Below are 26,415 nucleotides of genomic sequence, written 5' to 3' on the forward strand. Positions count from 1 at the left end.
TAAACACTAAAAACTGAACTACACTGTTCCAGTTACTATGACCATTTATGTGAACCTGCTTTGACACAATCTACATTATAAAAGCGCTATACAAATAAAGCTGAATTGAATTCCCACATAGCAAAATTTCTCTGGCCCAGCTCTGGCCCACACAATCAGGTTTTGCTTGGCCCACATGCCGCAGTGAATTACGGTACATGACTGGACCAAATCTGGCTTCCAGACAAGGGCCAAACACAGACCATATCTGGGCCAAGTCTCAGCCAAGTTAATAACTCATAACTGGGCCTGAACTGGGCCAGGTAGGTTGGTGTGTCACGATTGCAATGAAATTGATAAACCCATGGAGTGAGGCGCTTTAGGTACACTATAGGCACGCTTTTTCTCAAAGTGACCTGATTGGTAGAATTTTTTTTCTTTACTCAAAAGTGATTTTAGTGTATTTTAAATGTGGGTCAAGACTGGCCAAACTCACATGGCCCACTTATCAAATTTTTAAATCTGGGCCAAATACTACGTTTTTCATCTGGCCCAAATCTTGTGTGCCGCCTTAAAAACGGTGCCACCACTGCCAAACCTGGGCCATGTTTGGCCCACATGCTGTATGCCAGTGCCGGATGAATGCCTGATGTGCCAGCTTTTTGCCAAATCTGGGCCAGAATTCTTTGCTACTAGGGTTGCGTTAATCGAGATAAACGATTATTCCATCATATACCGCCCCCTTTCCAGTTGTACACATTTGTTGCTCTGCAAAGCTCAGTTCAGTGTAATGTAACGTCTGCAGCACGGAATGCGCATCATTCATATTTTTAAAAGCGCAAAAGAGTGTGCTGTTGTGTGTGTGCGCGCTGCGCTTAGCCTCGCTTTTAGACTAGATATTTTTAAGATAGGCCACTAGTATTCAGCTTAAAGTGACATTCAAATGCTTAACTAGGGCAAATAGGCAAGTCATTATATAACAGTAGTTTCTTCTGCAGACAATCAAAAATATTGCTTAAGGGGGCTAATAATATCAAGCTATTAAAATAGGTTTAAAAAAATTGAATCCTGCTTTTATTCTAGCCAAAATAAAACAAATAAGACTTTCTCCAGAAGAAAAAAAATTTATAGGAAATAATGTAAAAGAAATTCCTCTGTTAAACTTTATTTGGGAAATATTCATATATAAAAATAAATTCACAGAAGGGCGAATAATTCTGACTTCAACTGATAACCGTTTTGAATAATCGTGATTGCAATTATGACCAAAATAATCGTGATTATGATTTTCCCCATAATCGAGCAGCCCTAATATACGGTATTATCACCACGGTATTGACCTATGCCAAAAAGGTTATTTTAACAAATGTATGTATATTGCTTTATTCACTGAAAAAATGCTGTCTGCAAAGTTGTTACAAACAATTTATTTGTGTTGAATTTAAACTGAATTTAAACTTATTTGTATTGAAATTAAACTTAATTTGTTTGTTTAAAATCAGCCCAAATAAATAGTTTACATCCCCTTAACTTAAAAAAAGTTAGTAAATCCAAGGAATCATCCTTGAATCATTTTTTTCAGTGTTATACATGTTCATAATAAACAAATGTTTCAACCAAATTAAATTGCAAACGTATTATAAGAACAATAGTTAACATGTTACAATAAAATCTCATTAGTAAATGTCATAGATATACACATTAGATGTCGCCTACCCTGTTGTTGTCTATTGGATTTAACGTCAATAACGTTACCTGTTTAGCACAAAAGTTCATAACATACAAAAACCTAAAAAAACTAAATCTGACCTATGAAATGTTCTGCTTTTGTGCTTTGTTTTCTTTGTTTGCTTTGTTACTACACCTGTACACAGCGCTAAAGTCCAGCATCTTCATGTAGTAACACTGTCTTGACTAGTGCAGTTAAATGACATGTGTCCTTGGAGCACTGTACAAATCGGGGGCGCTATTGATGTATGCTCAGGGTCCCCATGCAATATCTAGTGTATATATCTATGAATAAATGTTAGTTAATTCAAGTTAACTGTGAGAAAAAGTCTAATTATTACAGCTAATATTATTTTCAAAACATTAATTTATGTAGTAAATTAATTACAATTTGTAATCAGATTAAAGCTTAGATTTCTAACACGTTATTAGGAGTTATTGTAGGAATTAACATCACCGAGTAATTAAAAAGCTTTTGTAGTTTTCAATTTGAGTTAACTAATTGGAACTTTGCAGTGTTAAAAGTACAATAGCCCTATAAATATAGTGACATAATTGCTGATCAATAAATCAGGATCTTCAGTCAGATTACCATGTGAAAATGTTCATGTTTAAACCAGAGATGCCCAAACTAGGGCCCGCAGGCCAAAGTTGGCCTATGGTAATCTTTGATTTGGTCCACCTTTCTAACTGAGAGGCGAGGAGGAATTATTGGGAAAAGTTGGACAGAATGCCTTTAATAGAAATTCCTATTTATAATTTAATATGACCTTTTTATTTGTTTGTTTTACACCCCTGGTTTAAACTGGTGCATTGTTAACAAGTCTCCAAGCATTTGAGGCTGTTACTGCAATTACAGTGTGAATATTCAATTTATTTATTCATTTTTTTATAATTATTTTTAAGGGGTTTTCACCTTTACTGATAGGATAGTGGAGATGTACAGACAGGAAAGTGTGGAGAGCAGAGATAAGGGAAGGATCAGCAAAGGACCTCAAGCTGGGGATTAAACTCAGGTCACCACAAGCACCTCAGTGCCATTGTGTTGACCCACTAAGTAACCACTAGGCTATTGGTGCCGACAGTGTGAATATTCTAAAAAAGCTCTCTAAAAATGTGAGCAATAAACAATAAATTAGTATTTCACAGTTCCCACGATATGTGCATGTTCATTTTGTTGAATTATTAAATATAAGCATATGTCTGCTGCATACGTTTATACACTGTACTGCAACATTTGAAATGGATCAGAAATATTGCCAGTATCATTTTTTTAGAACTCATTAAAATACTGAGACTGAACGTTATTGGTATTAATAATTAATAGTAATAATTGCTCAATACATGTTTTGGTTAGGACAAAGGTTTCAATTCAAATTTCACTGCTGTATATTAAACTTGGGTTACTGTAGTTAACTAAAGCTCACAGCATATTTGGTTGTAGTCATGGGCTAGGTTATGTGCATTATTTTTAATAAAACACGCATGCACGTGTTTTTGTACTATTTATTTTGTCCACAAGGTGACAACATTGAGCCGCTGTTTCATAGTTGAAATGGAGACAATCAACAAACAAGTGAAGATGTCCAAGTGCAATGGTGAGTGGAATCGACAAATAACTAAATATATAAAGTATATTTCTATTTGAAAACGAGTCCAAGACATTTTTATGTTATATTATTTGGTAACGCTTTCTTTTACAACCCGCAAAGTACCGCGTAAGTACAGTGAAATTACAGTGTACTTTTCTGTACGTACTGTGTAAGTATAATGAACGTATGTGTAGGTATAAGGGAACAAACCGTAATGCTTGGGTAATAAGGGGGTAACAACCAGATGTTCATCACGAAAATTACAGCGTAAGTACAGTGAAATAACGGTGTACTTTTCTGTACGTATAGTGTAAGTATAAATAACGTTTAAGTAGGTATAAGGGAACAAACTGTAAAGCTTGGGTAATAAGGGGGTAACAACCAGATATTCAGCATGAAAAGTACCGCGGAAGTACAGTGAAATAATGTTGTACTTTTCTTTAAATTGCAAAAGAACAAACCATAATGTTTGCATAATAGGGGAGTAACAATTAGATATTTATCACGCAAAGAACCGCGTAAGTATATTACGTTTACGATGTACTTTTCTTCAAGTATTGTATACATATGAAGAATTATGCAAGGATGGCGACAACCTATTGCTATCTGCAAATGTACTGTACATGCACCTGCGTGAGTACATTAGTACTCTTATTCAGTGCTTGGGTTTTATATGGGGTGTTTAATGAATAAAAGATTTACAGCCTGTGAAATTATGAACCCTTATTGTATACTGTATGTATTTTAAATCTGCAATTCAATATAAAATATATTTTCATACACTACTTACCTTATGTTTACTCGTCAATCTCACCAAAGCCATCAATATCTCCATAAGTCACTATCAACAAATAACTTTGCATGACATAGGCCTAAAGTCAGGGTTCAATGTAGATTAAAACAGGCTCACATCTTTACTGCTGTTGCACAGGGGGGCTAACTGTTGCATTTCAGTAAATGTATAGCTGATGCTTTATAGAAAAATGTAGCAATTTGGTCTTCAATCAATAAAAACTGTTGCTGTAGTTTACTCTGTTCTTAGTGTTCACGTATACACTAGTGTGTTAAAGTTCACCTTCTTCCCTCTTTGTTCCCTGTAGTTAAAGGGTAAATACAGTATTTGTTCCCTCCTTGTTCCCTGTACTTACAGGGTAAATACCACATTTGAGGGTTGTAAATTAAAGTGAAGCATTGTTCCTCTCTTGTTACCCCCTTGTTCCCTGTACTTACAGGGTAAATACCACATTTGAGGGTTGTAAATTAAAGTGAAGCACTGTTCCTCCCTTGCTCCCTGTACTTACAGGGTAAATACCACATTTGAGGGTTGTAAATTAAAGTTAAGCACTGTTCCTCCCTTGTTCCCTGTACTTACAGGGTAAATACCACATTTGAGGGTTGTAAATTAAAGTGAAGCATTGTTCCTCTCTTGTTCCCTCCTTGTTCCCTGTACTTACAGGGTAAATACCACATTTGAGGGTTGTAAATTAAAGTGAAGCATTGTTCCTCTCTTGTTACCCCCTTGTTCCCTGTACTTACAGGGTAAATACCACATTTGAGGGTTGTAAATTAGAGTGAAGCATTGTTCCTCCCTTGTTACCTGTAATTAAAGGGTAAATACAACATTTGTTCCCCCCTTGTTCCCTTTAGTTTACAATGTAAAATCTTGAAGGCAGTAAAATAAATATACAAACACACAATATATTTCTTTTTTACTTCGTAACCTTTATTTTAATAAATAAGCATTTTAAAACACTTCATATTAATCAAACATTGTCTTGTCTATCATTGCCTATACTCATTCATTTTCTCTTCGGCTTTGTCCTTTTGTTAATCTGGGGTCGCCACAGTGGAATGAACCACCATCTTATCCAGCATATGTTTTACGCAGTGGATGCCCTTCCAGCTGCAACCCATCTCTGGGAAACATCCATACACACCCATTCACACGCATTCACTACGAACAATTTAGTCTACCCAATTCACCTGTACCGTATGTCTTTGGACTGTGAGGGAAACCGGAGCACCCGGAGGAAACCCACGCGAACGCAGGGAGAACTCCACGCAGAAACGCCAACTGACCCAGCCGAGGCTCGAACCAGCAACCTTCTTGATGTGAGGAAACAGCACTACCTACTGTGCCACTGTGTTGCCACCCAGCTGCAACCCATCACTGGGAAACATCCATACACACTCATTCACACACATACACTACGGACAATTTTAGCTTACCCAATGTCACCACATATTTTTGGACTTGTGGGAGCACCCGGAGGAAACCCACGCTAACATGGGGAGAACATGCAAACTCCACACAGAAATGCCAACTGACCCAGCCGAGGCTCGAACCAGTGACCTTCTTGCTGTGAGGCGATTGTGCTAGCCACTGCGCCTGCCTATACTCAAACAGCAAAATAACACATTATTTCCTTCCCCCTTTTTTTTCTGGCATCTCTTGCTTGGCTTCCTCTTCTGCTCTTCTCAGCTTCCACTGAGGACTCTGATGGTGAGTGGCTGATGAAATCCCATGGGTCTTGCTGCTCTGCATTTATATAAAATATATGAACAGACATAAAGGCTTTTAGTAAGCTGTAGACATGTTTATTTTGCTGTTTAATGTGTGTGTAGTGGTTGTCCAACAATTTCACATACTAAATATTTACAGATACCATATAGAAACTATACATTACTATCAAACAAAAGTACTATCATCAGATCATATGGGAGATTGTGATCATTTATAGTGATAATAATTAAAGCGCAGAGGGGAAAAGGCTTAAATAGTAGGCTACTGTGCACTGGGGGTGGGGGGGGGGGGGGGGGTTTGATATTTTCTGTAGCATGCCAGTTTGATATATCTATTTACATTTCCAAAATTATTTTTGTCATTTACTTTGCTGTAATTAACGTATACAGGGAGAAAATAGTCTGCACAGTGAGTATGACAGCAGCCACAAAGATCTGACCGGATCATTATCCAGTCTGTCTGGAATGACATGAAAAAACTAAATCCAGAGGAACTTTGGCAACATCTCTAAGATGTGCAAAGTAAACGACAGTAAACATTGGTAAATATTCGCTGCTGGCCGTTTAGATTCGGCCATGAACTAGCGTTCATTTTACGCAAAAACAAATGAAACAAAATAAATATAATCAGGTTAATGCACAATTTCTAATCGTAACAGTCGCGTTATTTACTAACAACGATTTACTCACATGTGTTACATGGTGACGAGACGGAGCAATTCCAAACGTACCAAAGGTCTGAGCAAAACCTCGTGGCGTGCTGCTGCAGTTTGATTCGGATCTTTAGAGGCTTCTTGATTCACAACTCGTTTGAATCAACGAATCAGTAGGCGCGTACCTGAAGTGATACAATATCGCGAGATGGATTCAAATGCACACGGAGCTGTCTGTTGTTCTCGCGATGTTTTGATGTCACACTGATCGGTTTGTTGAAGACGAATCGATTCAACTCTCCGTCCTCCATTCCCAGAATTTCCTGTTCACGGCAGTACAAGGACGGCAGCGCGAGGTAAATAAAACAAGTATTTTTATGACGTTATGTACAAAGAAGTGTTTGTTTAGGTTTTTGTTTCTATCTGATGTTTGTACCTATTTTTAACAATACACCCTTTCCACAATACTGTTATGACGCGTTTAACGATCATCAGCATCTAAAATCCTTGAGTTTTTTATATGATATTTTTAAAAAAATAACATTTGTTTGTATTTACGTATGTATTATATAATATGATTACGTGTGCGAGGTGTTTCAAACAGTGTCTATGGACATGAGTAAATTAGAGTAAATTAGATGTTATTTTCTGTTCTTATCAGTTTCACGCAATTTTTTTTCTTTTTCTAATTGTCAAGACAACACCATCATAAAGTTTTCATTTAATTTGAGCAAAGAAGATTGTAAAAAAATTGTGTTGTACTTTCTCATTCACTGCGCTGAAATGTAAAAAGGGACCATAACAGTACATCAACCATATTATGATATCTTTCACTTTATTTAGGACTAATGATGGGTTAAGACATGTACTTAATCAAAAACTAACCTTAGGGGTAGTTCACCCAAACGTTACATTTACTTACCATTTAATGAGTAACACAGAATTTAAATATGTACACTGAACTGCAAATAATCTTTACTTCTAAGTCTGTAATGCCTGCACATATATTTAAGCCTTTCCCCTTTGCACTTTAATTATGATCACTATAAATGATCACAATCTCCCATATGATCTGATGATAGTACTTTTGTTTGATAGTAATGTATAGTTTCTATATGGTATCTGTAAATATTTAGTATGTGAAATTGTTGGACAACCACCACACACACATTAAACAGCAAAATAAACATGTCTATAGCTTACTAAAAGCCTTTATGTCTGTTCATATATTTTATATAAATGCAGAGCAGCAAGACCCATGGGATTTCATCAGCCACTCACCATCAGAGTCCTCAGTGGAAGCTGAGAAGAGCAGAAGAGGAAGCCAAGCAAGAGATGCCAGAAAAAAAAGGGGGAAGGAAATAATGTGTTATTTTGCTGTTTGAGTATAGGCAGGCGCAGTGGCTAGCACAATCGCCTCACAGCAAGAAGGTCACTGGTTCGAGCCTCGGCTGGGTCAGTTGGCATTTCTGTGTGGAGTTTGCATGTTCTCCCCATGTTAGCGTGGGTTTCCTCCGGGTGCTCCCACAAGTCCAAAAATATGTGGTGACATTGGGTAAGCTAAAATTGTCCGTAGTGTATGTGTGTGAATGAGTGTGTATGGATGTTTCCCAGTGATGGGTTGCAGCTGGGTGGCAACACAGTGGCACAGTAGGTAGTGCTGTTTCCTCACATCAAGAAGGTTGCTGGTTCGAGCCTCGGCTGGGTCAGTTGGCGTTTCTGCGTGGAGTTCTCCCTGCGTTCGCGTGGGTTTCCTCCGGGTGCTCCGGTTTCCCTCACAGTCCAAAGACATACGGTACAGGTGAATTGGGTAGACTAAATTGTTCGTAGTGAATGCGTGTGAATGGGTGTGTATGGATGTTTCCCAGAGATGGGTTGCAGCTGGAAGGGCATCCACTGCGTAAAACATATGCTGGATAAGATGGTGGTTCATTCCACTGTGGCGACCCCAGATTAACAAAAGGACAAAGCCGAAGAGAAAATGAATGAGTATAGGCAATGATAGACAAGACAATGTTTGATTAATATGAAGTGTTTTAAAATGCTTATTTATTAAAATAAAGGTTACGAAGTAAAAAAGAAATATATTGTGTGTTTGTATATTTATTTTACTGCCTTCAAGATTTTACATTGTAAACTAAAGGGAACAAGGGGGGAACAAATGTTGTATTTACCCTTTAACAGGTAACAAGGGAGGAACAATGCTTCACTTTAATTTACAACCCTCAAATGTGGTATTTACCCTGTAAGTACAGGGAACAAGGGGGTAACAAGAGAGGAACAATGCTTCACTTTAATTTACAACCCTCAAATGTGGTATTTACCCTGTAAGTACAGGGAACAAGGGGGTAACAAGAGAGGAACAATGCTTCACTTTAATTTACAACCCTCAAATGTGGTATTTACCCTGTAAGTACAGGGAACAAGGGGGTAACAAGAGAGGAACAATGCTTCACTTTAATTTACAACCCTCAAATGTGGTATTTACCCTGTAAGTACAGGGAACAAGGAGGGAACAAATACTGTATTTACCCTTTAACTACAGGGAACAAAGAGGGAAGAAGGTGAACTTTAACACACTAGTGTATACGTGAACACTAAGAACAGAGTAAACTACAGCAACAGTTTTTATTGATTGAAGACCAAATTGCTACATTTTTCTATAAAGCATCAGCTATACATTTACTGAAATGCAACAGTTAGCCCCCCTGTGCAACAGCAGTAAAGATGTGAGCCTGTTTTAATCTACATTGAACCCTGACTTTAGGCCTATGTCATGCAAAGTTATTTGTTGATAGTGACTTATGGAGATATTGATGGCTTTGGTGAGATTGACGAGTAAACATAAGGTAAGTAGTGTATGAAAATATATTTTATATTGAATTGCAGATTTAAAATACATACAGTATACAATAAGGGTTCATAATTTCACAGGCTGTAAATCTTTTATTCATTAAACACCCCATATAAAACCCAAGCACTGAATAAGAGTACTAATGTACTCACGCAGGTGCATGTACAGTACATTTGCAGATAGCAATAGGTTGTCGCCATCCTTGCATAATTCTTTATATGTATACAATACTTGAAGAAAAGTACATTGTAAACTTAATATACTTCTTTGCGTGATGAATATCTAATTGTTACTCCCCTATTATGCAAACATTATGGTTTGTTCTTTTGCAATTTAAAGATAAGTACAACGTTATTTCACTGTACTTACGCGGTACTTTTCATGCTGAATATCTGGTTGTTACCCCCTTATTACCCAAGCTTTACAGTTTGTTCCCTTATACCTACGTAAACGTTATTTATACTTACACTATACGTACAGAAAAGTACACCGTTATTTCACTGTACTTACGCTGTAATTTTCGTGATGAACATCTGGTTGTTACCCCCTTATTACCCAAACATTACGGTTTGTTCCCTTATACCTACACATACGTTCATTATACTTACACAGTACGTACAGAAAAGTACACTGTAATTTCACTGTACTTACGCGGTACTTTGCGGGTTGTAAAAGAAAGTGTTACCTATTATTTTCATACAACATATTGAAAGAGAAGCACAGACACTGCAATGGACATCAATGAATCTTTAAAAGTGTGCATGTGCCATGTCGAGTAACTGCGCATGCTATCAAACGAACAAAACTTTGAAAAGCTGTGGATTCAGCTGTGCATGTTGGCATTTTCAGAAAAATGACAGGCTACTTTAGACTTTTTAGAAAACCATATATTACATTTTGGTCACTTGAAACTGTGGATATAAAAAACAAAACAAAATAAAGCTAATTATAAGTATGTTTTATTTTAACTAATTGTCAAAAAAAGTCATGCAGTAAAATAACTAAAACTAAAAGCAAAATGATGTAAAGAATATAAGCAAATTTAACAGAAAACAGAAAAGTGTTCAAAACAATAAATTTGCTAAAATCAACTAAAATTAAAAACGATAAAAACATAATTAAAAACAAAATAAAATAAATCTCTTCAGGTCTTGAATATGAACCATGAAATATTTCATTCAATCATTTTCCTTCGGCTTAGTCTCTATTTCGCCACAGAAGAATGAACCGGCAACAGCATATTTTTTATACAGTGGATGCCCTTCCAGCCGCAATCCAGCAGTGAGAAACACACACACACACACACACACACACACACACACACACACACACACACACACACACACACACACACACACACACACACACACACACACACTCATAAACTACAGCCAAATTAGTTTATTCAATTCACCTATAGCACATGTTTTTGGACTGTGAGGAAAGCCGGAGCACGCCACGCCAACACAGGGAGAACATAAAAGATTTCATTTAAATTGAATTATAAACTTACATTTATTTTATTTCAACTAGCTGCAATTTGACATGATGCATTGAAATAACTTAAACTTAAGCCATGAAACATTTAAATATGTAAAAAAATAAAATTGCTAATTTAAACAAACGGCACTATTTGGTGCAACTTCAAAAATAAAATGAAAACAGAAAGCTAAAGCTAATTCACAGATAATAAAAATGAAACAACACTGGTTTAGAAATGTATGTTATCATCCTAAAAGAACAATTTCCAGTTTTTAAATCTTTTGGCCTATATAACAACCAAAGTTAGCTTCTCTAAAATATCTTAACATTATATTTATTCATTTAAAAATACATGATACATCACAAATCAATAGAAAATGCTAAAATTCTATGCGCTTATTAAGTGGTGACATATGTAATACTGTTTCCGGGTCCAAGCCGCCATTCATTTGAGTTGAGAAATCATTCGATTATGATCACTTTTTATTCTTATCACACATTAAAGTTCATTTTACATAAAGTCATAGTGTACGCAACAATCTCTGGGCTTGCTGCAGAACAAATACCAAAATTTTTACAATTTATAAAAAAATGAATCACTTTCTGGCCATCGGATATTAGGCATGGACATATATATATATTGTGATTGTGATTTTTGAAAGAATTAAATCGTTTTGTAAATGTTTATTATTACCATTTCATGAGTCTCCCCATTCAGCTGAATCGAGCGCTTGGACCCGGAAGCCGCCCTGCGTGACGTCACACTTAACAAGCGGATTGTGGCGACACAGTGGCTCTGTGGTTAGGACTGTCGTCCCACAGCAAGAAGGTCACTGGTTTGATATAGGTGAATTGAATGAACTAAATTGTCTGTAGTGTATGTGTGTGTATGGATGTTTCCCAGTACTGGGTAACAGCTGGAAGGACATCTACTGTGTAAAACATATGCTGGATAAGTTGGCGGTTCATTCCACTGTGGCGACCCCAGATGAATAAAGGGACTAAGCCGAAGGAAAATGAATTAAATAATATATTTTAATTCTGGGAAAATGAGCATGTCAGATTTACCTTTTAATATATAGTCAGTCAGGAGGGTTGGGACCTTCTCGCTGTCTTCTTTCATGGCATAAAGAACTGAAAAAAAAATCAGTTAAATGACAGATGAGATCGATAAACATTTTATTTTCTTTGGTGTTATTTGATTGCAAATAATAAATACATTAACATTTAGGTGCAGTCGCTTTAACAGAAGTTTGTCTTGCAAAATATGAAATATGATGGTGATTTCACTTCGACCGAGATCAATAGTAATACCATTAGAGCAGTTCGGTTCACTTACTTTTTGTGAGCATTTGCAAGTCATCCACAGATGGAGGAGTCCCCTTTTTCTCATACGGGATGACTGTGTTCAAGTACTGCAAGTAATCATCACACACAATTAGCGCCTCAAAAAAATCAGATTTTCTTCTGCATACATGTTCATGTTTAGTCCAGAAGATGGAGTGAAAAGTTCCTCCCCACCTGTTTTTCTGTGCCTGAGCTCCCGAAGGTCTGTCTGATGCCTGTCTGCAGGATGTTGGAGAGACCCTCCATGCTGAAGCGCTGCGAAAACACCAAAACATGAAATATTAAATACCAGAGGCTCTCTTCTGCTCTTCTACTGTACAGCACAGCATCACTCGTCTGCACGAATCTCTCCTACGTCAGACTGCAGAAAGCATCAGCTGGGGATCTGATGTAAAAACTGCTGAAGTCTTTCAGACAGTGTTTGTAAAATGGCTGCTTCCCTTGGCGAGTCTTTCCAGTCTAACTATATATTATCCTTACTGTGCTAAATAATGTTTTGTAGACATTAAATTTAATAGAATTTATATTTAAATTAAATTTCTATTTATATTGAGGAAAAAATAATAAAGGAGAATTGTAATATGTGTCATTTATCAGTTATTAGCCACGCTTTAGTCCATTTCTCAAATCAGAATTGAAATTCTCAAAACTCCCTGCTCAATCTTCACATCAATGTGTCACTTGTGCACATAAGAAAAGCAGTTTGTTGTTTCCTCGAACAAGTTGCAAATGCTTTTGTACATTCTTGCAAATGGTTATGTCTGCTGTTTCCTACATTATCAATTGCTTATGTCCGTGGTTCTCAAACTGTGGTACGTGTACCACTAGTGGTACGCAGGCTTCCTTCTAGTGGTACGCAGAGGAATGAAATATGTCATGTACATGCTACACACATTTCAAAATTTATCAAAAATTATGTATATAATATGCCACATATGACATATTGCCTATATTTCTGAGGTAATCTGCCACGTTTTTTTAACTGTGCAGAGTTGTAGCTGCTTTACTGGGGCTATACGCTACTGTATTTCAATACTGCTCATTTTGGTGGTACTTGGAGAGACCATTTTTTTCTGAGGTGGTACTTGATAACAAAAGTTTGAAAGCCACTGGCTTATGTCATGCTGATAAATGGATTATTTTGGTCTTTGTTGAATAGTCTCACCACCACAACATTTAATCGTTTGGTCATGGCCATGGGCGTGGTAGTGGGGGGAAAAGTGGACCTGACTACCCAGGGCCCCGTCTAGGGAGAGGGCCCTTTGAAATCCCACCAATTTTTTATTATTATTATTATTTTTTTGTAGCCTACTTCGAATTAATTGGCCCCTCCAACTGATGTCAATGTCATTATATATTTCAAAATATATTAATAACACCCCCTCCCCCCCACAGCACCCGAAATGGTTTAGTCCGCCCATAGACGGCAGCCGGCGGCAAACAAGTAACGCAGTGAGTCTAGAGCCTGATTATGCTGCGCAAAAAGCCCAAATCGGGATTTCAAAAAAAGAAAGACAGGAAGGAAAAAGAAAGGAGGCAGAATGAGGGGAAGCAGCTGATAACTGCTTTCTTTTAAAAAGGTGAACTGAGTTTGCTTGTTATGAAACTACATCTAATTAAAGTTAACATGGTCAACTCCAGACAGCTGCTGCTAATACAGGGCTCGAAATTGCGACCATTTTGGTCGCATATAATACTGATTTGTGTACAGTCATTACTAGGGAAACCGTAATATTTCAGCGCTCCTAAAGCGCCCCCTTGTGACAGAATGAATTTTTATTTCCAATAATTTTTTTCAGCTGTTTATGGTCAAATTATTGCAATTATCGATCCATGTGTAAATGTGAAAGAAGTTAATGTGCCTTTTAAAAATCTAAACAATTAAGTAATACTAATATAAGAAATCATATACTTGATTTATCCCTTTTTAATGGTATAAAGGTTGAAATTCCTTGTATTAGATATTTTGTGTCTGTATACGTCTGCAAGATGTCTGTTAAAGATCTCTTGATCTGGAAAGCACCTGCTGTATACAAACGTCTGGCAGACGTCTGTATGATGTCAGTTTTACACACATTCTGAATCGCAAACATCTTAAAGATGTCTAATAGAAGTCTATTTCACATCTGCTAGGAAACGTCTTGTAGATGTCTTGCAGATGTGAATGCAGACGTCAAATAGACATCTCCGAGATGTACGTGTGCTAATCAAAATCGGCCATTAAGGATCAAGATTGGCGCATAACTAAAAAGAAAATGGGTGCTCCTAAATTTTTTGGGATGCTCCTAACTTTTTGAAGTTGGGAGCACCAGTGCTACCAAGTAAAAAAAGTTAATTTCGAGCCCTGTAATGTATGTATGCTAATGTTAAATCTTTAGCTTAGTTTGTCAACCAGGCTGCTTGTTGCTGTAAGTAAATTATGGGCCAGGCCAGCTAACGTCAGGTTGCCAACATTAACCAGTTTCAGAAACAACCAGTGGTTCTGACACGCTAGCAGTAGCAGCACTCAATGGTGGTGAAAGAAAGAACCAGCCATTATTATAATCTGATTTGATTATAGATTAAAACACTATTTGTGCATTTTTATATTCAAATAATTAAAAAAAATGTGTAGGGGGCCCACTGACATTGAGAGGGTACAGGGCCCAGAATTTGCTGCTACGCCCCTAGTCATGGCAGAAGTCTTTACATGCAAAATGGCTGAACAAGTTGTCATAATATTTTGTCATAATTGCTTTTTACTATGCAGCCGAAGGAAAATGAATGAACAAGTAACTTATACAAATGTACAACCTATTTATACATTTCACTTTTCTTGCCTAAAATACTAGACTTCTGATGAAAATGGTGCAAACATATTAAATCTGAGATTCACAGTTTTACCACATTTCTGAACTCATCAGCAACTAAAATGGTCAGAGAGAGCATGGAGGAAGTGGAGATGCAGTTACTTGCATGATGTAATGGAATCAGAGCAGCATTACTGTAAGAGGAAGCTGCTATTGCCTTCACAGCCCCTGCTGCAGGGGAATGATTCCTCTGCTCTTCCAGTAAGTGCTAAGTGCAGCTCTAGTCTAATTTGCTGAGATCTATTAACTGTGCATGGAGACTGGGTGAAGAGGTAAACATCATGCACATGCACTACGACTCAGAAGCAGAGCATCAGTGAATGCTTTTAAAAGAAGCCTATTCTGCTCACCAAGGCTGCATTTAATTGATCAAAACTGTAAAGGTGTACAAATATTCTTAAACTTTAAAATAACATTTTACTTAATTATTGAATGTAATCTATTAAAACATGCACATACAAATTATACAAAATAAGTGTTTTACTTTAGGTAATTGCCAAAAACAACGTTTCTCGTTTTCTTATTCTGCAGTCTTGCTTAGTGTATTAATTTAATACCATTTAATAAACTAGAATTACAAAAAGTAAAGATTAAATAAAACCCTCTAAGTTAAAAAAGCAAAATGCTAATATAGTGTTCAAAACACAACCAAATTACTAAACAGAACTCAAATTTTAAATAAAAACTGCCAAAAAATATAATAATGATGTCATAACTTTCAATGATGAAAATCTTTACATAAGATTTTATTTAAAAATGTCAAATGAAACTTATTCTATGTCAGAGGAAGTAGCTGCTCAACCCCGCTCCTGTAGATCTACCTACTTTCCTGCAGAGTTGAGCTCCAACCCTGGTCAAACGCAACTAAACCAACGAAATATGCAGTCACACTGCACTTTTGTCCCCATAGACTTCCATTCATATGTATGCGAGTGAGGCAGACCGGAAGCGGAAGCTTGTGCAACAAGTTTCGCAGTTCACTGCATTGAAAAGCTTGCTGAACCCTGCAGGGCACCGGACCACCATGAATGAGATTGGTGACCCCTGCTCTTGTGTGACCGCAGCATAAGTAGGATCTAAAGGAGCATTGGGTAATTAAAGGCAGGTGTGTTTTACCTAGGTTGCAGCTAAAGTCTGCAGGAAGGAAGATCTCCAGGAACAGGGTTGGGCACCCCTGTGCCAAATGCACTTACTAAAAACTAAACTAAAACTTAAACTGAAAAAAAGATTGAATATGTAATAAATAAAATGCTATAAAATAAAGAAAAGAATTGATTAATATTCCTGCAAAAGCTGACTTTTCACCAAAACCCCAGGTTAATAAAATGAATGAATGAATGAATTTGCTTTCTATTGTATTTGTCCTTATACTATAATATTCAGTGGTAACAGGTTTCCAACATTTTTAAAAATATCTTCTTTTGTAATAAACAAGATAAAGAAACTTATAAAGATCTGAAATCACATGAGGGTGAGTAAACAGTTAGTAAATGTGTATTTTTGGGTGTACTGTCCCTTTAAGAGCCACAGTTCGCTCCTCTGAAATATCCTAATAAATAATAATAGTATGTCAAATAAATGTTTAAACAAAAAACACGATACTGGAAAAAATGTTGGGTTCCACACAATTCCTTCATGCTGTCCCAACACAAATAAATTAAGTTAGCGAAATTGTTTTTACAAATTTAGGTGGATTAAACATAACACACTTAAGTTGTCCCAGAAAAAAACTTAAGATTTGTGTTGTTTCAACTCATTTAAAATAAGTAGTTTAAACAAGCAGTAAAAGTACAGTATTTTCATTCACTCATTCATTTACTTTTTCAGCTTAGTCCCTTTACTAATCTGGGTTCACCACAGCGGAGTGAACCGGTTATGAATTTATCCAGTATATGTTTTACGCAGCGGATGCCCTCCCAGCTGCAACCCAGTACTGGGAAACATCCATTCACATCCATTCACAGATACACTATGTGTGAATGGACAATTTAGCCTACACCTGTACAGCATGTCTATAGACCTGTGGGGGAAACTGGAGCACCCAGACGAAACCCACGCAAACACTGGTAGAACGTGTAAACTCCACACAGAAATGAAAACTGACCCAGCCGAGGCTCGAACCAGTGACCTTCTTGCTGTGAGGCAATTGTGCTACCCACTGCATCACTGTGACGCCTGAAAGTATTTTTGACAGCATTATTTTAGTTTTAAAACATAAAAAAAAACATTTAATTAACTGTATTTATGATTAAATAATCCAGTCATGGTGAGCAGAAAACATTAAACCCATGGCTCTTTCTCTCTCTCTCTGTCTGTTTCTGATGCCAAACTCTTGAGCAGCAGTGTATGGTAGGCTCACTCACTTTCGCAGGCATGCTGCCGGTCTTTTCGGGGCGTGTGGATCCCTGTAGACTCATGGCCTTGTCTTTACGCCTGCGCTTACTCAGCTCCCTCTGCTCCTTCTGTCTGTTCTGCACCTCCATCAGAGCTGTGATGAAGGTGTTCTTCACCTCCTTCTCGAACTCCAGCTCATCTCTCCGGGCCAGCTGAGCCACCAGTTCCTCTGAATACTCTCGAATCGCCGCCTCCATCCGGCACAAGATGTCAAGCAGTGCAGAGCTCGGCATCAGCCTCAGACCTGCGTGAAAAACAGCATTCTCGTTTCAAAAGACTCCCGTTGATCAAAACCAGCACTTGACTTTAACACTCTGAGTAATGTTGTGTTGATTCTTCAGCAGACGGTGGGCTATTTTTCATTCGCTTTTGCTCTACTGCATCTTCGGTTTCTAAAATATGACCCGTTTCATCTGTCTGTATAGGATGAAGAACTGCTGAAACAACAGGGTTTAAAATAGAATGCTTCTCTATATGCTCGATAGACACCTGTTTCTTCCTGGGGAGATGCAGAGTGTGTTTGCATTGAGCTTGACCTCCTAATATATAGACATTTTTTTATTATAAAGAGCTAACTACAGGTAATCCTTTTTATTATAAAGAGTCAACCTAACACTTTTTATTGTAAAGAGCTAACCTAAATATTTTTAATACAAAGAGCTAACAACAGTTAACCCTTTTTATAATAAAGAATTAACTTACCCTTTTTTATAAAGAACCTTTTATTTAATCCTTTTTTTTTACCTATTTAAAATTAAATTGTGTTAAATTGTATTTTTGATAGCTCTCTAAGCAAATTTGATGTTATTTTTTTTGTTGTTTAATGATAACCCATGGACAAAAGGTCAACCAAATATGTGTGATACCAGTTAAAGGGGTTAAAGCAGTGTTACGGCTCTATTTTAACAATCTAGGTGCAAAGTCTACAGTGTATGGTGCAAAAGCATTACTCCCCATTCACACGGGGCTTCAGCGTCAACGCTTGACTGAAGGCATGTCTGAAGTTGGGGCTGAAGCAATCGTCATAGCAGCGTCGGCCAATGAAATTCAGTCAGCAATAGGTCACTGTCTAGCTGGTGTATTTGCATACAGCGATCTGATTGGCTGATGCTTTCGTTGGAACTTGAAAAGTTGAGCTAGTCCCAACTTCTGCAGCGAGCAACGCCTCTGAAGCGGCGCTGACGAATCCACAATGCAGTTTGGCAACGCCTGACGTCAATGGGAATGGGAATGGTAAGCGTTGAAGCTGACCCTCCGTGTTAATGGGGCGTTAAGGGCATGTCCGAATCCACTTTTGCTATTTTAAGGATGAAAAAAATACGCTCTGCGCCTAGCACGTGGTCTAACAGGGTTGTGCTTATTCTCTAAATGAGTTATGGGTGTGTTTTGAGGATAATGTGCATTAAACCAATCAGAGTCTCATCTCCCATTCCCTTTAGGAGAAAGTTGCGTCGCGTCATGGCGCGTTTGCTATTTACATGGTGGACTTTGTAAATAGAAAAACTGAGCGTTAAACGGAGCATCTGCAGCGCGAGGATAAAGAACAAGCCCCCTCTATTTTGCCTCTTTACTTTCATTTTACTTTACTTTTACTCTTTAGCTTACTCCTTTATTTTTGTGGATGAAGAAACGGTGTTGTACGCATTTCAATGAAGACATCCTTTAGCCTACATATATAATTTTGTTTGCTAAGTGCAAAAATTTGTTTTGAAACTTTCTACATTCAGTTCTAATTTCTAGCTAATTAATAAATGTACAATAATAACGTGGTCAAAAATATTAAGTGTGGTCAAAAAACGGAGTTATATCCAAACACATGTCCTTTTCTTATGCCCGATATAGTGACGCATACATCTCCAAAACCTGACAGGTGGACAAATCTAAACTAGTTTTTATTAAAACAAATATAAATATGCAGATAATAAATAATACTGCTTAAAATAATAACATTATACAAATGCAGATTGTCATGGATAAACTGAAAAAAAGGCATTGAGGCATAAAGTAGGCATACAGGTAGTGGTTTTTATAATTATGTATAATTTTATACATTATTTTTTGGGTAACATTTATTAGTTATTAGTTAAGTCATTAGTTAATGCATTTACTAACATGAACTAATCATCAACAACACTTGTACAGCATTTGTTAATCATAATTGAACATTTACTAATGCATTAATAACATCCAAACTCATGCTTGTTAACATTAGTTAATGCACAGTGAGTTAACATGAACTAATAATGAACAACTGTATTTACATTAACTAACATAAACAAATACTGTAGTAGATGTATTGTTCATGTTAGTAAATGCATTAAGTAACATTAGCTAATGAACCTTATTGTAAAGTGTGATGACTTTTTGTAATATTTTAACTATTTTATTGCTTTTCAAAAAGATATTTGTGTAATGCTGTCATTCTATGTGGTAGTAGTAGTAGTAGTAAAAGTTTGTTGTCCTTTACAGGAAATGCGTTATGGGCATGGCCATATTACTGCAGACATTCACTAAAAACAAGCAATAAAAACAATACAAAATACAAAAGTTACAACATTTATAACGCTAATTAAGATTAGAACTCTTGTTAAATAAACCCACTGAAACAGGTACAAAGGATCTCTTATAAGGATTTAACCTACACTTTGGGACTATATATCTCATACCAGAGGGAAGCAGTTCGTAATGTGGAAAAAAGAAATGAGTTGGATCGATTACAGTCATTTCCACCTATTTGAGGACACAATTCTCATATAAAACTTGAAGATTAAAATATTCATCATGGCATGCCCAACAAGTTTCCATGCTGTCTTTAAGACATGCATCAATTTCGATTTACACTGAACAGATAGGTCGCCAAATCACACTGTATTTAGAAATTTGTAAGGGTTTGAACCCACATAGGTGCATAACTAGCACGCTCTAACTAATGGTTTTACTATTTAAACTATGTGGCGCAAAAATGTGAAAATTAGGGTTGTGCTGGTCTGAAAATAGCAATAAATTGTGCACGTCGCACCTTATTGTGCCGAGTGTGATAGGGCCCTTAGTCTTATGCTCAAATGCAAATACGATAACATATGATGCGTAATAATGTTTTGATAACATTCATTTATATTTATTCATATAAATATTTTTCATTAACTAATAAAGGAGAATAATAAAACCTGCCATTTATCTGTTATCAACCATGACATGAAAATGAAAATGTGCTACTTAATAATTATAATGCTTTTTTATATTGAAAGTTTCACCAACTCTTTTAATCAGCTAAAATTCTGGATGTCTATTCTCAAAATAAATATGAACATTATTTAAAATCTAAATAATGATTCTTCAGAGATCATTTTAATTTCAGTATAGATTTTTTTCCTGCTTCATAGATTTCTGGCAACAAAAACAGCAAGAAAAAAAATTGCTCACCCCCTTTTGATTTATTCATCCAAATTTCCATACTCTATAACATTCTGCTTTATTCAGCTTATTTAGTTTTATTACTGGATTGTTAATTTTATTGTGGACAATGCGAGACCTTTAAGTAAAGGTTGAGAATGGCTTATGAACTTGCATCTGAAGAATGAAACATTTTAAATGTCACCCAAAGGTCACGTATATTTATTTACTGTCACCTTCGTAGGAGCAGTTGTTATTGGAGGCCTGAGACAGCATGCGGATCTCCTCCAGAAGAGACGGGCTGCTTTTAGAGGAAGAGACCCCGATATCATCCTCCTCCTCTTCCTCTGTCTCTCCAGGATCCGGTGAGTTTTCCATCATCTCCACAATCTCCTCAATCACCTGCTCAGGAAATATATGCCAGATTTGAGTAAGCTTTTCATTTGACATTAATATGCATTTAATAAATATAAAAATATATTTTTTAAATATGTTACTAATATAATATAATATAATATAATATAATATAATATAATATAAAATAATATAATATAATATAATATAATATAATATAATATAATATAATATAATATAATATAATATAATATAATATAATATAATAAAATATAATATAATATAATATAATATAATATAATATAAAATAATATAATAGCATTTGGTGTAAAATTGAATGTAGACTTTTACTAATTTTCCTAATAATAATACTTTGAATAAAACCAGATACATTTTTGATGGTTCATTTAATAATTTTTTTTCTAAAACATTATTTATAATAATAACATACCAAAACTAGTACTTATCATCTAATAGTTTTTTTAAGTGCAAGGATTTAATATATAGTAAATAATATATAATGTAAACATAAAAATGTAATACTAAATGTAATAATAATTTAAAAAATATATATTTTTATTATTATAAAAAATTAATGATCTATATATATAAATATATCTATAATAATAATAATATTATTAAAACAATATTTTAATACTTATATAATATATATAGTAATAATTAATTAATAATAAATACATAGTAATATAAATGATTGTTGTTTTTGTTGTTTTTGTTATTATTATTATTATTATTATTATTATTATTATTATTATATAAAAACAAGAACACAATACTTTTCAGTCTTTTCCGCCACTGTAGGAATTATAAGAATTCTAGAATGACTTCAAGAACTATTCTTGAAATCCGAATTATTAGCCCCCCTTGAATTTTTTTTTCTTTTTTAAATATTTCCCAAATGATGTTTAACAGAGCAAGGAAATTTTCACAGTATGTCTGATAATATTTTTTCTTCTTGATTAAGTCTTATTTGTTTTATTTTGGCTAGAATAAAAGCAGTTTTTATTTTTTATGATCATTTCATGGTCAAAATTATTACCCCTTTAAGCTATATTTTTTTTACTCCCTACAGAACAAACCATCGTTATACAATGACTTGCCTAATTACCCTAACCTGCCTAGTTAACCTTATTAACCAAGTTAAGCCTTTAAATGTCACTTTAAGCTGTATAGAAGTGTCTTCAAAATATCTAGTCAAATATTATTTACTGGCATCATGACAAAGATAAAATAAATGTTATTAGAAATGAGTTATTAAAATTATTATGTTTAGAAATGAGTTGAAAAAAATCTGCTCCCTGTTAAACAGAAATTGGGGGGAAAATAAGTACTGCTAATAATTCAGGGGGGCTAATAATTCTGACTTCAACTGTATGTTTATCCAAATAATATCAATCACCATTTCAAAGATCGAGCTGGAAAAGCTCACCTGATCAGCTGTAATAAGAGGTTCTTCATTCAGACAGTTGGCATTTTCATTCTTCTCGTTCATCTCATCCTCATCTTTTTCGTGTATCTTCAAAGCCAAGACACAGAAGACAAGGTTGCTAACATTGCCAACATGGTTAAGAGCATCAGCAGTATCAATATGACAAGACAGCCAAGAGTAATGGCTCCATATTGTTCCATTATACCCATTGGTAATGTGCTGAGCGGAGTGCTTTCAAAATGTTAGCTTGACAGCTCTTCTGGCCCACACTGACGTACAACAGAGTCTACTGTACTTCGCTGCTAGAACTAATCAAAAAGCTCACAATAGATATTAGTTGAGCATTAGTCCAACCAATAGACATTAGTTGAGCATTAGTCCATAGCACACATGATGACAAAATGTGTAGGGAAAATGCAGAAATGATATCTGCCGGTCAGTCATGAAGACTAATGATGTTTTCAGAGCTTCTGTGGGATTTTATGGTGGCTAAACTACTTATTGCAAAGCTTGTGACAGGCTTGATGCCAAACAAAGTAGATCAGGTTGGGTTTTTTTGGCAGCCATTCACTGTATTTGCCGTGCATTTGGCATAAATGTACACACCACACCCTGAACGGAGAGAGCAAACACTTGCGTATAGTGCTGCAGTCATTTGCTCACAGGAAATAAATGCTTTTCAATTAAGGAGGACGATATTTTTTCAAGAAGGGTTTTCTGATGGCCAGTGCTGTAGTGATAATGATATTTCTGCTCCGTTGATATAATATGTTTAATAATAATGATAAATCACCCGTAGCAAAATATAAAAATATTCTTTATTTTTGTAGAAGAAATTGTATTTTATTTTATTACTGTAAATATCAGAAATAAATAATATAACTATATATATATATATATATGTATATATATATAAATATATATATATATATATATATATATATATATATATATATATATATATATATATATATATATATATATATATATATATGAATGTAAAAAATAATAACAATATGTAATATAAATGTATAGTTAAATATTAAGGAAAAGGTATTTACATCAGTTTTATTTTAGTATCAATTAAAAATAGTGAGTAGTATCATTTCTATTAATATGTTGAATTAGTTTTATTATGATATATTTCATGTTATTCAGTATCAGTGAGAAATTAGATTTTTTGTATCATTTTTATTAGTACATGGATTTGTTTTATTTTTATTTGATTTATTAATTTTAGTTTAGATTAAAATAAGATTTTTGTCTCTGAAATAAGTTAAATAAAATAAATAAGAATATACAGTGTGTCTCTAAAAACCCATAATATAAGTAATATATGTGAATGTAAAAATAATAACAATACGTAATATAAATGTATAGTTAAATATTCAGGAAAATGTATTTGCATCAATTTTTATTTTAATTTTCCTTTAAAAATAGAGTAATGTAGTATTACTTCTATTCATTTGTTAAATTAGTTTTATTATGATTTATTTTATGTTTTTAGTAACATTGAATTCTAGGTTTTTTGTATATTTTTTATTAATACTTGTATTTCTTTTATTTTTATTAAAATGATTAATTTCAGCTTAGATCATAATAAGATTTTTTTAAATAGGTTAAAATAAATAAGAATATACACTGTGTCTCAAACTTTAGTCTGTCAGATTTTCATCAAAATACCATCAACTTTACTTATATTTTGTAATTAGATGGCAAATAGATGAAATCATATGATATGTACTTGTTTTCCACAATGTTAAACAATGTTGAAACAAATATTGACTGAACGCTTTAGTTTTATTACTAGTAAACTAAATTAGTATGCACAGAAATAAAGCATCTAAAAATAAAAATGTCATCATTACGCCATCATTATGTCTAGGAAAGTTAATAAAAGGATTATTCTGATGCACAGATTGCGCTGTTATTCCTGTACGAAATTTTGTCATTCTTATTCCTGTAGTACAATAAGCAGTCTTATTTTTGGATGATATATTATTGCTTAGTTTTTTTTATTTTGAGACACGATGTATACATTTTTATTAAAAATACATAAAAAAATTTTTTGATTAAAAATAAATACTTTCATTTTTAATATATATATATATATATATTAAAATTAAAAATATATATATATTTGCATAACAATATGTACTTGATATTTCAAGTGACGAAATGTATTTCTTTTATGGGATCAGTTACCTATTTTAGCTGTGCTCTACACTTCTTTGATTTGTTGTAAATTATGTTTTACAAAACCAATTAATTTAAGTAGATGTGAATTTCATTCACATCCTATAGCAGTAATCAGGAGCCATGCTGGAAATACAAATAGTCTGTTATCACGTCAACACCATTACAGTTATCAGAAGCAGAGCAGATGTTTACCTCCTGATCCGAGAGGTTGCCGTTGAGTGTTTCCGAGGTGGGGTCGTCCCAGCTGGACACAGAGGAGGGCATGTAGTTGTCAGTCAGAGCATCCCACACACTACAAAAACACACACGCATGGACATTTATATACACAATGTTCCAACTGACACACAATGAAAGTGAAACAAATGAAACATCCATTCACACAGTGGGCACAGCAAGTGTTTTTTAGCCACTGATAAACTCCCGGTGAAGTGACTGTTTTACACTTTATAAGGTTTCTTTTACAGCATGGATAACGGAATGGAATTAAAATACAATCCGTTAAATAGACTCAGGCATTCATTTAGTTTTTTAAGTGTAAAACATAACGAAAGGTCATTTAAAGGTCCCATGAAGTGCTTTTTTTATTCGATGTTTGATCTCAACCAAAACATGTTGAGAGGGCAAGACATAAGCTGCGTCCCAAATCGCATACTTGTGCACTATTCTATGCCATTTTGTAGTATAAATAGTGTAAGTAGTGCGTTCACACTGAAAACACTAAAAATAATAAGAGCACTTCAATTACCCGGATGATGCACTCATTCAGCCACTAAAACGAAGTGTGTAATGATGGACACTTCACGCACTCAACGACCGCAGGTTTGCTTACATAGCGGAAGGGGCGGAGCTATCGGACGCACATGTTGAATAACTTTATTCATTTTGGATGGTGAAAGCTAAATTCTTCTACGAGAGTGATTATAGCGCCTCCCGATGGTGAATGCGGCAATACTCACGGCAGGTATTATTTGATAATTCGGTTGTTTACTTCACTGATTTGGCGACCGTCATACGTCATCAGGGAAACGGTTTGAATTTCCGCTTAGTAAAAAAACATTAGTGTGCCATTTGGGACGACACTACATACATATACTATCCTGTTGAGTGTGTAAGTGCATAAGTACATAGTGCATGAGTGCATAGTGTATAGTGTGCCATTTGGGACGCAGCTAAAGTGTAGCTCCTGTCCTTTTTAAAAACAGGCAATAGCGTTTTGTTTTATCACCGCTTTGTCAGTGAGAGTAGTTGATCTCAATCGCATCAAATAAAAAGGAAATAAGTAGCCCCCCTTGAAGGCTACTTAGGCCCCTTGAAGGCCCCCTTGTCAGAGACGAGAGAGCATTTGATTGGTTTGGATTTTATGGGAAACTGAATTATGAGGAGACATGAAAACCCGTCAGGAACAGCATGCGAGCGCTGAAACTCTATTGAAAGTACTGTGGTAAAATAAATTGGCATATTTTAAAGAGATGGTGTGGAACAATACAATTTAATGCAGTGCTTTTTTGTCTGGTCTGAGACCCATGTTATATAGTATCTCAATAAGGCAGCACAGATTAATGATTTTTAAAGAGACCTGATCTTAAATACAGTGATTTTATAGTGGCATGACAGTTC

General features: G+C 35.1%; 2 protein-coding genes and 2 long non-coding RNA genes across 8 annotated transcripts in view; 2 read left to right on the forward strand and 2 right to left on the reverse strand.

Annotated features, from left to right (window-relative positions):
• The window catches only part of robo3 (roundabout, axon guidance receptor, homolog 3 (Drosophila)), a 494,668-nt gene that overhangs the window by 443,988 nt on the left and 24,265 nt on the right, over positions 1–26,415 (reverse strand). The window lies entirely within an intron of this gene.
• fez1 (fasciculation and elongation protein zeta 1 (zygin I)) overlaps positions 1–26,415 on the reverse strand; it is a 44,288-nt gene that overhangs the window by 1,252 nt on the left and 16,621 nt on the right. Inside the window, exons 3-9 of one of the 5 annotated variants that reach the window (XM_087269165.1) lie at positions 24,990–25,041; positions 22,599–22,685; positions 21,031–21,196; positions 17,371–17,645; positions 12,333–12,413; positions 12,151–12,226; positions 11,880–11,945 (exon numbers count right to left, since the gene is read on the reverse strand). In XM_087269165.1, the coding sequence (XP_087125291.1) occupies positions 11,880–11,945; positions 12,151–12,226; positions 12,333–12,413; positions 17,371–17,645; positions 21,031–21,196; positions 22,599–22,685; positions 24,990–25,041 (803 nt within the window). Of the gene's footprint in view, positions 1–11,832; positions 11,946–12,150; positions 12,227–12,332; positions 12,414–17,370; positions 17,646–18,143; positions 19,509–19,733; positions 21,197–22,598; positions 22,686–24,989; positions 25,090–26,415 lie in introns of those variants that run through there. The other 4 variants (NM_213396.1, XM_087269164.1, XM_087269163.1 and 1 more) reach the window with 4 other exon arrangements.
• On the forward strand, positions 113–11,791 carry LOC147835112 (uncharacterized). Its single transcript, XR_015501278.1, has 3 exons — positions 113–681; positions 3,035–3,378; positions 10,009–11,791. It is a non-coding gene; the product is annotated as an uncharacterized LOC147835112 (long non-coding RNA).
• LOC147835113 (uncharacterized) lies at positions 6,785–8,558 on the forward strand. Its single transcript, XR_015501279.1, has 2 exons — positions 6,785–6,831; positions 7,721–8,558. It is a non-coding gene; the product is annotated as an uncharacterized LOC147835113 (long non-coding RNA).

The sequence above is a fragment of the Danio rerio genome, chromosome 10 (assembly GCF_052040795.2).
Source record: "Danio rerio strain M-AB ecotype USA chromosome 10, GRCz13ab, whole genome shotgun sequence".
NCBI classification, from domain to species: Eukaryota; Metazoa; Chordata; class Actinopteri; order Cypriniformes; family Danionidae; genus Danio; species Danio rerio.